This window comes from Lissotriton vulgaris, chromosome 5, assembly GCF_964263255.1.
Source record: "Lissotriton vulgaris chromosome 5, aLisVul1.2, whole genome shotgun sequence".
Taxonomy (NCBI): domain Eukaryota; kingdom Metazoa; phylum Chordata; class Amphibia; order Caudata; family Salamandridae; genus Lissotriton; species Lissotriton vulgaris.
Window position 1 is genome coordinate 1,745,463,350 of NC_141693.1, and position 15,469 is coordinate 1,745,478,818.

The 15,469-nt window shown below is 48.9% G+C and overlaps 1 protein-coding gene across 2 annotated transcripts in view; it reads left to right on the forward strand.

Moving 5' to 3' along the window:
• Nucleotides 1-15,469, forward strand: part of ZNF652 (zinc finger protein 652) — a 372,792-nt gene that overhangs the window by 286,812 nt on the left and 70,511 nt on the right. For both annotated transcript variants that reach the window (XM_086923997.1, XM_086923996.1), the window contains one exon: nucleotides 6,556-6,700. In XM_086923997.1, the coding sequence (XP_086780123.1) occupies nucleotides 6,556-6,700 (145 nt within the window). The remainder of the gene's footprint in view (nucleotides 1-6,555; nucleotides 6,701-15,469) is intronic.

A 15,469-nucleotide genomic window follows, 5' to 3' on the forward strand; every position in this document is an offset into this window, starting at 1 on the left:
TGTTCTTTCAAAATCCACAGTCAGTAGCTGAAGGAGCCCTACACACACTAGACGTAAAGAGAACTCTGCTTTATTATGTGGACAGAACTAAATCATTCAGATAAACAAAACAATTATTTGTTGCTTTTTCACCACCACATAAAGGAAATCCCATGTCAAAGTCAGGAATAGCCAGATGGATAGTTAAATGCATTCAGATATGTTATCAAAAAGCTAAACGCATGTTAACTGTCCCCTCAAGAGCACACTCTACGCGCAAAATAGGGGGATCCATGGCTTTCCTAGGGAATATTCCTCTTGAAGACATATGTAGAGCAGCCACGTGGACTACTATACACACTTTCACAAAACACTACTGTATAGACGTACAAGCAAAGCAGCAAGCTGCTGTAGGCCAGGCTGTCCTCAAAACTCTTTCAAACTGCTGCAGCTGGCACAGGTAACCACTGCTAGAGGAGATACTGCTATACAGTCTATGCACAAGATATGAATTCAGCAGCCCACATGCCTAGAACGGAATATACTACTTACCAGTATGCATCTGTTCTTGGCATGTAGGGCTGCTGACATTCATATCGAAAGCCCTCTTCCGCTGTGCCTGTTGCAGCTGCAGCATTATCTTTTGCATGGCCATCTCTTACTTTACTATCTCCATCTCTGCCACAATGGCGAGAAACAATCTGAGGATGGAGAAGGTGCCCATGCGCACATTAGTCCAGGGGAGGAGTCACCTATCTTGTGATACTTCGAAGACTCTTCCAGGACAATAAGGTGCAATCATCCGGACCCAACACTAGGCGGCGATTTATGCACAAGACATTAATGTCAGCAGCCCTACATGCCAAGAACAGATGCAAACTGGTAAGTAGCATATTCCTTCTGTAGTAGGGGTATCTCTGTTATAGTCATAAGCGCCCGCCCTCCTCCCCGGTGGAGAAAATGATACTGTACTGTGTGCTACAGGCCTTGCTTTATACACCTTCAAAAAGAACTGAAAGTAAAAGGACTTTGGCTGTGCATTCTGGGATACCGAGGGTCTCTGGAGAGTTCCTTAACGGCACGGTATCCCTTTTCCAGACACATAATAGCAGCCTATGGGGGCTTGTCTGTCCATCCCTTCTTCTCTATCATTCCAAGGAGTTTGTAAAGGGGAAGTTTCTCTTTGGGTGAAACTTAGCAGTTTGGGTTAAATGTGATATTGGTGGAATATCCTCTGCATTTCTAGTTGAAGTACTGGACAGTGTAGGCTTGGAGGTATAGGCTGCATTATTTGTCTTTAATTTTCTCTTAAGTGTCTATGCAGGACTGCACAGAAGACAGCTTAAGAGAATTATTTTTGATTGCTCCGGGGTCCACGCACATGGGCGGGACTATTCACTAGATTATGACTATAACAGAGATACCCCTACTACAGAACTGGAGTTACAGGTAAGAAACTACTCCTCTCACCACCTGTGACCAGTGTGTCTGAATTGCCAGGCAACTCCAGAGCGTGCCCCTCGCACCCCCACATCGAACTCAGTCCGGAAGGGCCGCCCTCCAATATGATGTAACCAGTCCCTGTATTAATATGGAGATTTTTGAGCTGTATCAGACGCAGGTGGGATGTTATTGCCACCTCTCTCGGGTGCATCAAGGCCGCCTCCCAATCCACGTCCTCTAGGTCGACCACCTCTAGGCACCACCGTTCCCTCAATTTGGCCAGTCTGTCTGGCACGTGGCTCTTTCTAGGAGCAGCGGGACGAATTCAGGTAAGACCAGTGTCTCTATGCCCTCGCCTGCCAGCCGCATCGCAGCTGGGCATATTTCAGAAATTGGTTGTAGTGCATCAAGTAATCATGCCGGAGAGATGCAAATGGCACCAGCTCGCCCCCACTCAAGGAGATCTCCTATACGCAAGGTCTCCCAGAGCGTCATCTCTTGTCATCCTACCACCCCAGCCTATACAGCTAGTGGACCCCGCAAGGCATCTATCGCCACCTGGGTGGCCGACAGCAATCGTCAGACTCCCTTCCTCCCCATCCCACGTACAGGAAGTGGAGATTAGAGCAACTAGTAAATTGGGTGCTTTCCAGCCTGTTGGTGGAGTAGTCCTATGGAGTGAACGTCGAAATTTCCTTGCGTTCCTATTCAAATGCTTTCCCCCCCTCTTTTTGTTTGTCCTTCTTCTGGAGCATAGTTTCTTTACTAACATTTTGATTGGACTACCTGTATCCTTCCAGTGCTTTCGTTTCAGGGAACTACTTTTTAGGTAACAACTTTTGGCTTTCAAAGACCTCTTATGGACCATACCTAACTAAACTGTGTAGTGTGCTTAGAGCGTTCTTGTCAGTTTTTTGCTTCTTATTCATTGTCTTTATTTCCTCTTGCCTTTCCCCTGAAGAATACCCTTTTTACCGGCCCGTTGATTGGATGAATTGTAATTTTCACCCTTCTCTAATTCAGGGAACTACCTTTTCTTCTGACACTCTCCTGATGTGCTGCCTGCTCTACCCACCCCCACACCCCTCTCCAGTATTCCCACCCTCGTGTACTATGTTGCTCCCCAGGCGACCCTCCCCCCAGCTTGTCTATATAAGTACATCAACACATAAATTTGCCAGGCTATGACTAAATAGCCGACTTCAAGGGTTGTTTTATTTCCAACATTCCACATTTTGCATGATGCACAGGTCTTGGCACACACAGGGTTTTATGGTGCTAGTGGAGAAGTGGACTGCATTCAGCTGGCGTTTGTGGCTGAAGGTGTGCTTAACATGACTGTATAGAGGTTGTCTTTTATCCTGGAAACCCAAAAATCTGGTCTCTGGGCCACTGCTGAGGACTGCTGATGACCAAATAGCTCTGCGTTCTGTAGATAGTAAATTAGAGCTTGTCAAGCGTTTTACTTAAGTCTTGCACTTCCTTAATCTTTATACATTATTTTCAGATTTTTGTGCGTGAAAGTAGTTGAAAAATAAGTTAAGTTAAAGTTTGGAAATCTTGAATGCGATGTAAAGTTTCAAAATACCGTTGGCATGGCCAATAGTTTGCCTCTCGCTTTATAAAGATGCAACCTATTGGCTTTGGCGGTGCTTGTTTCTTTTGCTTTTAGCACTCTTTGTAAGTGAATGGGGTTTCTAGCTTGCTTTCCCGTCTCCCATGTCTTGTTTCCCCCAAACTGGCAATCCTCTTTTTGGAGCCCTTTGATTTAGTTTCTCCCTAAAAAGGCCGTTTGTTTTGCATGCATCTGTCGGCACAAGGAGCATGCATTGTTAATGCTTCAATTCCTTTTACCTACCCGGACATGGATGCGGAAAGCGCGTCAGTATAAAGGATAAAAAGTGTGCCCGGATGTGGTGTGCCTTTAAAGGGGTACGATTCCTTGACTTGTCTCTGAATGTGCCGTGCTGCCCTCCTTTGTTTAATTCGTGTTGATTCATAGCCACCCAGGCTTGTGAAGTGCAGCGATGCTGACCGCTGCCCGATACTGTCATAAGATGACACACGGACACTCTTAAGCGTGACCGAGATCAGAGGTTACCCCGAACCTAGCAACCAGGCGTCAGAGCTCATGGGCATGGAAACATCCAGCCGTGCTGCTTGGGGTGCCCTCGTTTTTCCATCCCTTCTGAACTTCTTCTTGGGTAGGCAGAACAACTCGGGACGACCATGGGATTTACGGGTACCACATGTCGAAGTACGACGGCCTTCTTGGGCTCTAAATTGCTATTATAATCTGCAAGTTTGCTCCCTGCTCAGCCGATGAGTCACTGCTCAGTCACACAAACGACTGGCGAGTATTGTAATTTTTCATTTAATTGTAATTTTCATAAAGTACTTAGTGCCTGTGCCTGATGGATCTGAAATAACGGCATAACTTAATTGGCATGAATGGAAAGACATTCCAGGGCAGAACAGTGAACTTATTCACTTTAAGTCATATTCCTCTTTCGTCGAACTTTTGTGTAATGCTGCAGGGCTACATAGTTACCGTTTTTGGGTGGACATGTCTCTGCTTGGCTCTGGCAAGCATGTGCCACCGCAGGGTATGCCGCTGAAGATTTTTCATGTTCGCCTCGGTGTACAAAGCAGACATTCCTCTTCACTGAACCCTCTTATTAGGGTTTGATATTACAGAGCACAGTTCTGAGGTCGTGAGGGCCACACAAAATAATACAGTTTTGAGCATTGAGACAGAATAGTGTCCTCGCACTTAGCTGAATAAAAAAAACTGTCAAACTGTGTCGATATGGGGTGGTTTATTGATAAATTCTGTTTCTGAAGACTATATAGGCAGTTGTTTATTGATTTATAACTTTTTGTCAACACCTATATAAACTGTGGCTTATTCATTAATGGAAACTGGGTAGTATTTACCTGTGTAAAGAATAAAGTACTTTCTTTTTAAAGTAAAAATAATACCTGGTGTGGTCCTATTATTGAGGAATAGTCTCCACTGGATTGCCAGCCACACCACATCACTGAGTAACACTGTTCTGAGCTCGCTTTCTGAGGGTCAAGTGCTAAAGGGTGTTGTTTAGGTTACAATACTAAGGTGGATCAAGTTGAAATGGCTCAATTTGACACTTTTGAACCATAGTAATACTCGGCTGCTTTGGGCGCCCTGAGCTAGTTCCCAATCACAGCACAAAAAGTGTGTGCACTTCGATGCAGGCCTGCGTGTATATGTGGTTACACATAATGGTCAGATCTCTTGAAATTGCCAATAATTGTTTATTCATGTACCTGACGTTATTTCTAGATTTATGTTTATGGGTTCTGTTGTTGGAACTAGTGCAGCTTTTATTTTTTCATTAAACAGAAAGTGATCCCTGCAAAAGTGGACCCTTATTATAGGTGGAAAGATCCTTCTCATCCATATGAAACTAATTTCTAGAACTGGAGTTGTCTACACTGTTATTACGCCCTTCATTACTGTTACTATGCCTTTCTATGTGCAGTTGGTACTACACCTTGTCAAAGAACGTGTCAAAAACATTCTGACTAGCAATTCTTTGCATTCTGACTTGGCTCATAAGTAACCTGTGGATCGCAAACCAGTATATTCATTTTTTGGGGGTGAACAATGTTCTTTACTGTCCACTTAGCCGATCTCATTTGGATACCCATGGGAGTGGTGAACTCAGCAGGACGTCTTCAGTTAAAATGCCCGCTCCCTCACCACACATCTTTCTCCGTTTACTGCCTGAGTACCAAGACGTTGGGCAGCCCAAGAAAAGGGTGATGAGGCATGAGGTGGTGAGAATTTGAATGATTACCATTTTCATTCCCACAAACCCTCAAATGCCCTGCAGGCAAGCAATCCTGATAAATCAGACTGTCACTGCATTAAACATGGCGTAAATGTTTCCCTACATGCACATCCCTGCTAGTGATTAAGCATTTTTACATTACCACATTAGAGGTGAAAAATAAAAAGGTACTTAACTGGCTTTTACTAGCAGCAATAAAACAGGAAGGCTTAATCTAATATAGGAGCCTAGTGATTGGTATTTTATTGTGATGGACAGAATTGGCTGATATAACAGGTTTTGTAGTTATTTTTGACTAACGTGCTTTCCATATATGTCCTGGAAGTGGAGTGTTTTGTAAAGAAATTATTAATAGACTATTAAGTAATAAAACATATAATCGCAGCCTTGGGTCCTGCCAAAATCAATTATCACAATCCATTTAGATGAGGTAATATACCTATAATCATGTTTGTAATGCTTCTAGATCTAAAATCAAATTGAAATTACAAAAGTATCTACATGGGCATTGAGCGTTCTTAATGAAGTTATCCTAATCTTTTTAGGATGTTTAAAAAATGAATGTAGCTGTACTTTAAGAGTAGAATTGTATTATTTTTAAGTCCTCTACTTCAGCTAAAGAAAGCCTTGCTGAACACTGTTGTTGCCAATGCTTTTCAATGCCTTTCGGGTACAGGCTGTAATGCACTCCCCGCTCGAGGCAGACAAAATGTCCCTCTGACCCAGTTCTAATCAAACAAGTTCGACCTTTCATCTACAGACGATTACAGACGATGCTTAGGTTATCTGCCTCGAAGGACCGAGGCTGCAAGAAAGAGGTCTGTGTGCCCTCCTCAGTTTATTTGAAATAAATTATTCGCCATTGGTATTTTAAGAAGAGTAGTTGTCTGTTTTGTAAATGTATTCACCATTCCAACCTTGCCTTTTTTCTTTTGCATGTTTTCCCAAACTAGAGATCTAAGATTAATATCTGCAAATGCTTTAGGAGTGAAGTGTTAGTTTGCTATTCACACTACTGTGGTTTCTGCAAACGTTATTCGTGTATTGGGATATTGAAGACATTGAAATCGAAATTTAAAATGTCAGTGGGGTGTGTATGTACAGGGCATTCAGTTTTTCAAAAAATGTGACAGATCAACCCTATGCACTTTCAAAGGTGATAGAGTGCATTTATGTTGCAGCTTATTGTAATGGTAGGTAGTAAAGCATTCAAGTACAATATGAAATTTGAAGTTGTAGACATTTGTTTGCAATATTGTTTTCTAGTAAAACCACTAATGCTACAATTCCCTCCTCTCAGAATTGTGATGAGCGATTTCAGTACAAGTACCAGCTCCGCTCACACATGAGCATTCACATCGGACACAAGCAGTTCATGTGCCAATGGTGCGGCAAAGACTTCAACATGAAGCAGTATTTTGATGAACATATGAAAACGCACACTGGTAAGAACAAACTTCATGACTGATAGAGAAGTGAATGAAGATATTGCTCTTGTGTAAGGTTCACCGCCAAGTGCATGCATGTGTGTAGGAGTGCTGCTGCCTTGTGCTCTTCAAAAGTGACATCCATCACATGTGCTTCTATAATATGTAGTATAAGAGATCATGTATGTATTGTCCTGTCATACCTTGCCATTATATCTGATGTTTAAGCAGGTTAAGCCTTATACCATCATCTCTTTAATTGTTTGAGTACCACTTGAATAGTATGAAAAATGCACAATATGGTCACTTAACTCCTAGCATTTAAATGCCACTCTGTGTTAAACTGTCATGCCTGATATTCTGTATTGCGTACGTTTGCTATGCTGTTCTCCCACAGTGTGTTACAAAGTAATTCCCAGTGTTCTCATATCTGTTGTGGCTGTTACGAGTGCTATTATGTCTTATGGTGTCTTGAAGAGCATTGGGTTATTCAGATGATATCCACCGAAGTTTACCCGGTGATGTCACTAGGTGTGTTGTCCAATATCCTGTTCCCTAAAACTGCTACATCCGATAGAGACGTCTAGCCACAGATTCCTTAACTTAGAATATCACCAGGCGAAAGACTGGATCCAGAAAACTTTACGCAGCAGCACCTCTACGCACCGGGGGCTGCGCCGCACGGCTCCGCCCTGACATCGTCCACGGAAATAATGTCAGCCGAGCCATATATGCCCCTCCTGGCGCAGATGTCAGATTTCTCCTTTTCCGCGTCCCAACGCGGATCCTGGAAAAACAGCGGTTCCTTGACCTGTTTTTCGCGTCTTCTCGACGCCTTCCCAGAACAGTGTGCAAAACCTTCAGGCTTTAAAGCGTGTGAGACCTGTGCACGACCGATGTCGTAACGGACCCACACGCCATCTGTATGTGGTGCCTCAGGGTGCACCACATCTCCAAACAGTGCAACGATTGTCAGCGGAAGAAACCAAAGTCCTTACGGGAGCGTGGTATGAAATTGCTGGCCTCACGGCTGTCCATTCCTGCTCCTTCACGTCGCCGCTCTTCCTCTCGGGGTTTGAGCCCACTCCAGAAGTCGTTCCCACAGACTTAATTCGGAGGCGGGTAAACACAAGCGTAAATCCAGGAGGTCTTCCTCCCATACCTGTGACGCTGGCACGCTCTCTGCCGGGAACCGGTGTTCGGCTGTCGTCTCCTCCGTACCCCCCTGGAGCGACACAAGCTCAAATGAATGCTTATTCTAAAGCTCTCCACTCTTACTTTGGGTTACCCCCTCTCCCAGGTGCGCCTTCGGGTCCCAAAGAGGTGGAAGGCACGCATGTTGGGTCTTCACCGGCGGATTCGCCCTCTGCATCGGCTGTGTGCATCGACTCCGGTCCTGGAGCTGATACGGTGCCAACGGGACACGGCCCAGTGGGTCCTCCCAGTCGCCAGTCTAGTCCACTCTGTCAGTCTTCGCATAGCCCTGAGCAGCTTCCTGCGCTGACGTCTGAGGTGGCACCGAGCTTGACGCCCTGTTCCCCACATGTTGCAGTGGGGTCGACATCAGACGTGCCTAGCCCGAGTCTCCTTTGGAGATTGTCGACGTCCAGACGACTGGCTCGTCGACGCCGGTGCCCACGTACGTCTCCTCTATTTCAGGAGATTGATATCCCACTCGACTCCTCAGACGTCGATGCGACTCCCACCCGGCGTCGATCGACACCGGTGCCGGCGCCTACACCTCCTCTTATGCCACAGATTGACGCTCCTCTGGACTTCCCTTATCTCAGGCCGTTTCGGCCCAATATGCAGGAACCTTGTGAGGCGTGGTCACTGGATCAGCCTACGACTCCTCCGCTTTTGCTGTCTAGTGGACGGGTTAGTCTGCACCAATCTCCTAGTGATGGGTTAATATCGCCACCCGGATGGCAACTGAGACTAGTTCTGCCTACACACGGGCTATTCACAGTTCAGCAGCTATTCTACATTTTCAGCCCCCTGTGGTTTCTCTGCCTTCTGATCCCTTGTTGGATTGAGCCGGTTGAAGTGGAGCCTTTGCACCCCCTTGGGGCATCTTTGTTTGACATCATGCTTGCACATGGGCGAGGCCTTCCTCGGTGACCCTGTTGATAGGGCCATAGCACGTCGACACCGTCCTGCCCTAAATGATCCGCTCTCTCCCTTCACCCTAGGGCTCAGGGCCAAGTAGTTCAGGCGGCCTTTGACTTAGTCTTCCTCCACTCTGCCTCTGTTGCCTCCCACCAGCGAATCTAGTTGGTTAGACGCATGTGGTCGCCAGCTTTTCGCCTCTGCCAGTAGTAGAGGACCTTCTTACTTCGCTTCCAGAAGGCCTGCAGGTCTACTTGATCGGCCTTCTGCATGATGGCAGGGGAATGGCAAAATTTCCCTCCGCTCTTCTCTTGACGCCACTGACTCGGTGAGACGAGCTCATGCTCGGTCTGTGGCTTTACTCCGTAGTGCTTGGCTGAGTGACAGTCATTTCCAGGACAATGTTCGGGATGCTCTTAGAGATCTGCCATTCGATGGAGTGGACCTGTTGAACAGCCACGCAGATTCAGCATTCTCCCTCCTCTGTCTGGACTGCCATGACTTTTGCGGCACGACTTTCTGTCTTAGTGTTTTTTCTCTGTATCGGCAATATTGCCTTGTTAATTAATTTCAAAGGTGTCCTGGGTTCTTTGCATGGGACCCGGATGGTGTAGTCGGTTGTTCCACCATCTCAATATTTGTTCAGTACAACCGGACGGCTGGTTCTGTTTTCCTTTCAGTCCTCTGAATGTGTGATGTGCCCAAGAGGACTCCCTTCGTAGGGGTTGACACCCTATGTGGGGTATTTATACGCTATTGAGTAGCTGCCTTAGCCTTGGTACTAAGCGACCCGCGACCCTTGACCCCACCAGGTAGGTCGCTCCCCCCTTCGCACAGCACCGCCTGTGTGTCCCTGCCCCAGCTGCCGCTGCTGAGGAAGTTCGAGGCCCTCCACCACCCACAGGCTACCACCTGCGCCTCATCCCTGGTGGCCAGTAGCAGGTTTGTTCATCCTCCGCTTTATTGCTTTTATTGTATTGCATGTATTTTCAATGTTGTGTCTGTGACTGCTGTTGTCTGTCTTCCCCCACTGCCTGTACGTGGTCCGTGCCCCTTTTTCTTCCCTCTCTTCCCCTGTCCCTGTGCTCTCTCTGCCCGGTCTTTCCTTCTGTACCCCTCGCTGCCCCCGTGTCTCTGCCCAGGTTTCCCTTCTGTTCCCCTCGCTGCCCCAGTGTCTCTGCCCGGTTTTCCCTTCTGTTCCCCTCGCTGCCCCCGCGCCTCTTTGCCCGTTCTGCCTTCTGTTCTTAGCTGCCCTTGTATTTCTGTGTTCTTTATTTTGCCTCTGTGACACTCGTTTTTCCGGTATTTCTCTGCCCTTTTGCCTTCTGTGACACTCGTTTTTCCCTTGTTTTTGTGCCCTTGTTTCCTTCTGTTCTACTCGTTTTTGTGCCCTTTTACCCTCTGTTCCACTCGTTTTTTTGTGCCCTTCTACCCTCTGTGCCACTCGTTTTTCTCTAGTTTTTGTACCCCTTTTGCCTTCTGTTCCACTCTTTTTTTTGTGCCCTTATGTGCCACTCGTTTTTCCCTTGTTTTTGTGCCCCTTTTGCCTTCTGTGCCACTCGTTTTTGTGCTCTTCTGCTCTGTTCCACTCGTTTTTTTGTGCCCTCTGTGCCACTCGTTTTTCCCTTGTTTTTGTGCCCCTATTACCTTCTTTTCCACTCGTTTTTTGTGCCCCTTTTGCCTTCTTTTCCACTCGTTTTTTGTGCCCTTTTGCCTTGAGTGCCACTCGTTTTTCCATCGATTTTGTGCCCCTTTTTCCTTCTGTTACCTTCATTGTCCCTCCCCGCTGCGTCCCCTGCGGCCCGCCCCCCTGTCGGGCCACTGCCCATTCGCTGCCCCCGCCTCCCAGCTGCTCCTCCCTCCCACCTCCCCATATATGCCGGCCGCTGCACGGCCACGCCGCTGGAGCGCCAAAGGCAAGCCCGTTTGCGCCCGTTCATACCTGGACGGCACCCAGCTCCAGAACCCCTGGCCCCCGCACTCACCACGACGACCGCCGCCACTACGACGCCAGCATTCTGCACGCTCTCATCTCCGGACGGAGCTACACCTGCTTCAAGGCCGCCCCGAAACGCACACCCGGCCCTTTCACCTGCCGGAACTGCAGCTACACCAGCCTCAGAGCCGACAAATCACCCACCAAGAAAGACCCCAACCACCTCCGATGCATACTACTATACATCTGCTCCGCACGCAAGCACGCCGTCGACTTCTGGGACCTGCTCGACACAATCCCGGATGTCGCTTCGTGGCGGAGACCTGGTTTAACGACTCCTGCACACCGACATCGCCATAGCCATCCCAGACAGCTACAAGATCACCCGCAATGACAGCACCAACGGAGTCGGAGGAGGAATCGCCATCGTCCACAAGAATAGCATCAGGGTCTCGACTAGCACCGATGACGAGCTCAGCACCGCCGAACACATGCATTTCCAGATCCACACAGACCCTAACTCCACCCTCAGAGGCACCCTGGTCTACTGACCCCCCGGACCCCGTCCCCAGTTCAGCGACTCCATTGCTGACTTCATCAGCACGCACGCCCTGACCTCCACCGACTACATCCTCCTCGGAGACCTGAACTTTCACCTTGAGAACGACAACAACTCCACAACTCTGATCGATAACCTCGCCAACCTCGGACTAAAGCAACTCGTCACAACGCCCACCCACTCCGCCGGCCACACCTTCGACCCCGTCTTCTCCTCAAGCCTGCACGTCTCCGTCAGTCACATCACCCAACTACTCTAGACCGACCACCCCTGCATCCACTTCGCCTTCCAGAAGCCCACCACACACCACCGCACCGAACAGATCCCCCGCTGCTGCTGGAGCAAAATCACCGAAGACCAACTACACGCAAACCTCGCTCTCAGTCCACCCACCGATCCCTCCAACACCGACAACGCTGCCCTCAGCCTCAGACGATGGATCGAGGACTGCGCCAACACCCTCGCCCTGCTGAAACAACCCCCCCCCCCCCCCCCCCCCCCCACAGAGACATCAGCAAGAGAGCCAGCTGGTTCACCCCAGAACTCCTAGCCTCCAAGCAAGCCTGCCGGAAACTAGAGAAGAAATGGCACAGTGAACAAACTCAGGACAGCCACGCAGCACACAAGGACGCCATCCGAAACCACCACCATCTCATCAGGGCAGCCAAGAGGACCTCCTTCAAAGACCGCCTCAACAACAATGCACACAATAGCAAGGAGCTCTTCAACATCGTGAAGGAACTCTCCAACTCCAGCTCCAAAACCAACGACATCCTGCCGTCGCAAGCCCTGTGCGACTCCCTCGCCACCTGCTTCCACCGGAAGATAGCAGACATCCACGACAGCCTCAACAGAAAGCAACACAACAGACCCTCCGCACACCATTGACCACGACCCCCTGCTAGCCTGGGCCATCGTGAGCATCGATGACACCATCAAGATCATGCACACAATCCACTCCGGCTCTCTGTCAGACCCATTCCCACACCACGTCTTCAACAAAGCAAGCAGCTCCATCGTACCCCACCTGCGCAACGTCATCAATCTCTCCCTCGAGACGCAACCTTCCCAGAGATCTGGAAACACGCCGAGATCAACGCCCTGCTCAAAAAACCTAAGGCAGACCCAAGAGACCTTGAGAACCTCCGGCCCATCTCTCTGCTTACCTTCCCGGCCAAGGTCATTGAGAAAACCGTCAACAGTCAGCTAACCCAATACCTCGAAGAAAACAGAATCCTGGACCCTTCCCAGTCAGGGTTCCGCAGCAACCACAGCACCGAGACTGCCCTCACCGGCGCCATCGATGACATCAGGACCCTGCTGGACAACGGCGAGACCGCAGCACTCATCCTCCTAGACCTCTCTGCCGCCTTCTGTCTGCCATCGCACACTACGCACACGCCTCCACTCCGCAGGGATCCGAGACAAGGCTCTGGATTCGACCACCTCCTTCCTCTCTGGCAGAACCCAGAGCGTCCGCCTCCCCCATTCCGTTCCAAAGCCTCAGAGATCTGCGGCGTACCCCAGGGATCCTACCTCAGCCCAATGCTGTTCAACATTTACATGGCCCCGCTCGCACGCGTAGCCCGACAGCACGACCTCAACATAATCTCCTATGCCGACGACACTCAGCTGATCCTCTCCCTCACGAAGGACCCCATCACTGCCAAAGCCAACCTCCACGAAGGAATGAAGGCCGTCGCCGACTGGATGAAGACCAGCCGTCTGAAGCTCAACTCGGACAAGACAGAGGTCCTCCTCCTCGGCTCCAACCCTTCAACCTGGGACGACTCCTGGTGGCCGACGGACATGGAGGCAGCCCCGACACCCACCGACCACTCAGGCAACCTGGGAATCATCCTCGACTCAATGCTCTCAATGACCAAGCAAGTCAACGCTGACTCCTCCTCCTGCTTCAACACCCTCCGCATGCTCCGCAAGATCTACAGATGGATCCCGACAGATACAAGAAAGACAGTCACCAGACCAAGCTCATCAAACGACTGCAACGCATCCAAAACACCTCTGCACGACTGATATTCGACGTACCACGCCACGGCGACATCACCCCCCACCTGAGAAACCTGCACTGGCTCCCTATCAACAAGAGGATATCCTTCAAGCTCCTCACCAACGTACACAAGGCACTCCGACCGGACCAGCCTACCTCAACAGACTGCTCTCCTTCTACATCCCCAACTGCCAGTTATGCTCCGCCGTCCTCTCACTTTTACCGTCCAGCGCATCTTAAGAACAACCACCGGTGGGAGATCCTTGGCCCACCTCGCTGCCAAGACATGGAACACCCTCCCACTAAACCTACTACTGACCCAAGACCTGCTGTCCTTCAGGAGGATACTCAAGACCTGGCTGTTCGATCAGTAGCGCGACCCCCCACCTCTTTACAAATGATTGATTGGTACGCTCCTATTGAGTTTTCGCCACAAATCTTGCTATGGGCCTCTTTTTCTGCTGTTCTGCGATCCTCACATTGGCATCGCTCTATTGCACTTTCGATGCGGTTGACTAGTTGTTGGTGGTACTTCTAAGCCTCTGTATGGGTTCCTTACCGTATGGCTTCTGCCTCGCCTGCATTCATGGGGGCGTTTTTCAGAGTCTCTGTGATCCTCTTGCCCTTGATGGCTGCTCTTCTTTTCCAGTCCTATCCCTAGGGCCCTTGTTCTGTTCAGTTGAGGCGCAGTTCTCACCACTGACACCCTGTCCTAGTTTTGCGCCAGGATACATCCACTGTGTTGCACGCCTCCTAGTGTTGGCGCAGCCTGAAGTTGCACCCTGGTATAATTGCTATCATTGTGTGTTTGCATTGTTTATTCCACTCTGTGGAGCTGGTTCTCCCCTCCCCTCTAAGGGTTGAGTAGGAGTTCCTCGTACTTCAGCCCTTTCTAGGCTTGTCTTTGCATGTGGCGGTTATGGCATATACATCTCTACTGTACATTGCCTAGTGCCTTTGTTTTCTGGGCACTTTCCCTTTAACCGTTTTTACACATTCCCTGCTGCTCCCGCGCAGTTGTTTCCCACACTTCTGCTTGGGTTCCTAATGTATCACTCTCAAGTGGAGTGTCCTCTTTCGGATACTCGCTTCTTGGGTCCCTGGACCATTCGGTTTGTCCTGCTGTTTCCACTATCGTGTCTGGCTCCATTTCCTCGTCTGTCTTGCGGGGGGGACCGTGGCTCCTCCCAGGCAAGCGGCTGATGTTGTTTACGGGCCTGGACATTGTCCTGTCCAGTTCTGTTTCCACATGGCTGTTGGTACCTTTCGTGTGCTATAGTCTTTTATTGTGTTACGCTTCATTTTTCTTTCATGCGGTCTCTGTGGTCCTTGACCTGGTATGCTCATACTACGAGCTCTTATGTGGGTGTCCAGCTTTCTTGGTGACCCTTTTGCCAGTTTCCTTCTTGCTATTGCGTCTCTTGTGTGGTTCTAGCATCCACACTGTAGGCTTCTGTATCTTCCAGTCCTCTGCTTGACTGCCGTTCTTACTGTAGTCCTGTTTTGGGTGCTTCTGCTGATTGCCGTCAACCCTTTCACATGTCTTGTGACAGTACGACTAGGTAATGGCGTGTCTTCTGTTTCTACTACTCCCTGCACTTTCTGGCCATGGATTGGCATCCTGCCAATGCTATCCCATGTATTTTGGCTGGTGCAGGCTTCAACAGTCCCTTTTTTCCACTGTTGTGTATACTGGAGCAGTATGCGCTGCCTCTGTCATATCATTTGCCATCTCTATGGGTTTTACTTACGGTCGGCACACCGGATCCTGGATTCATCAGTCCTAGGGTGCAGTTCCACTTCTTTACGAAGTTATGAACTTTCCTTTTCACTCCGACATATCTAGTATCTGTTTTCTTGTTCTCACCCGGTATACATACAGGGGTTATGGTTGCTGATTTTGTCGTCTGCTGTGATGTTTAAATCTTCCTCTACCTCTAAGAGTGGTTGACCTTCACTTTTGCGGGGTTGCTGCTCAGAGCGATGCTCCGCTCTTTTTCTTTTACTAGTTTTTAACATACAATACCTGGCACTGGATTTTATGGTGCATTCAAAGTCTTTCCCTTTTTCATCATTTTCGCACACTGTTCCCATATTTTAACATTTTTTTTGGTGGTGGCTCCGCGTTGTGACGTAGAAAAGTTTCTATGGCGAAAACTGACGACCGCGCGC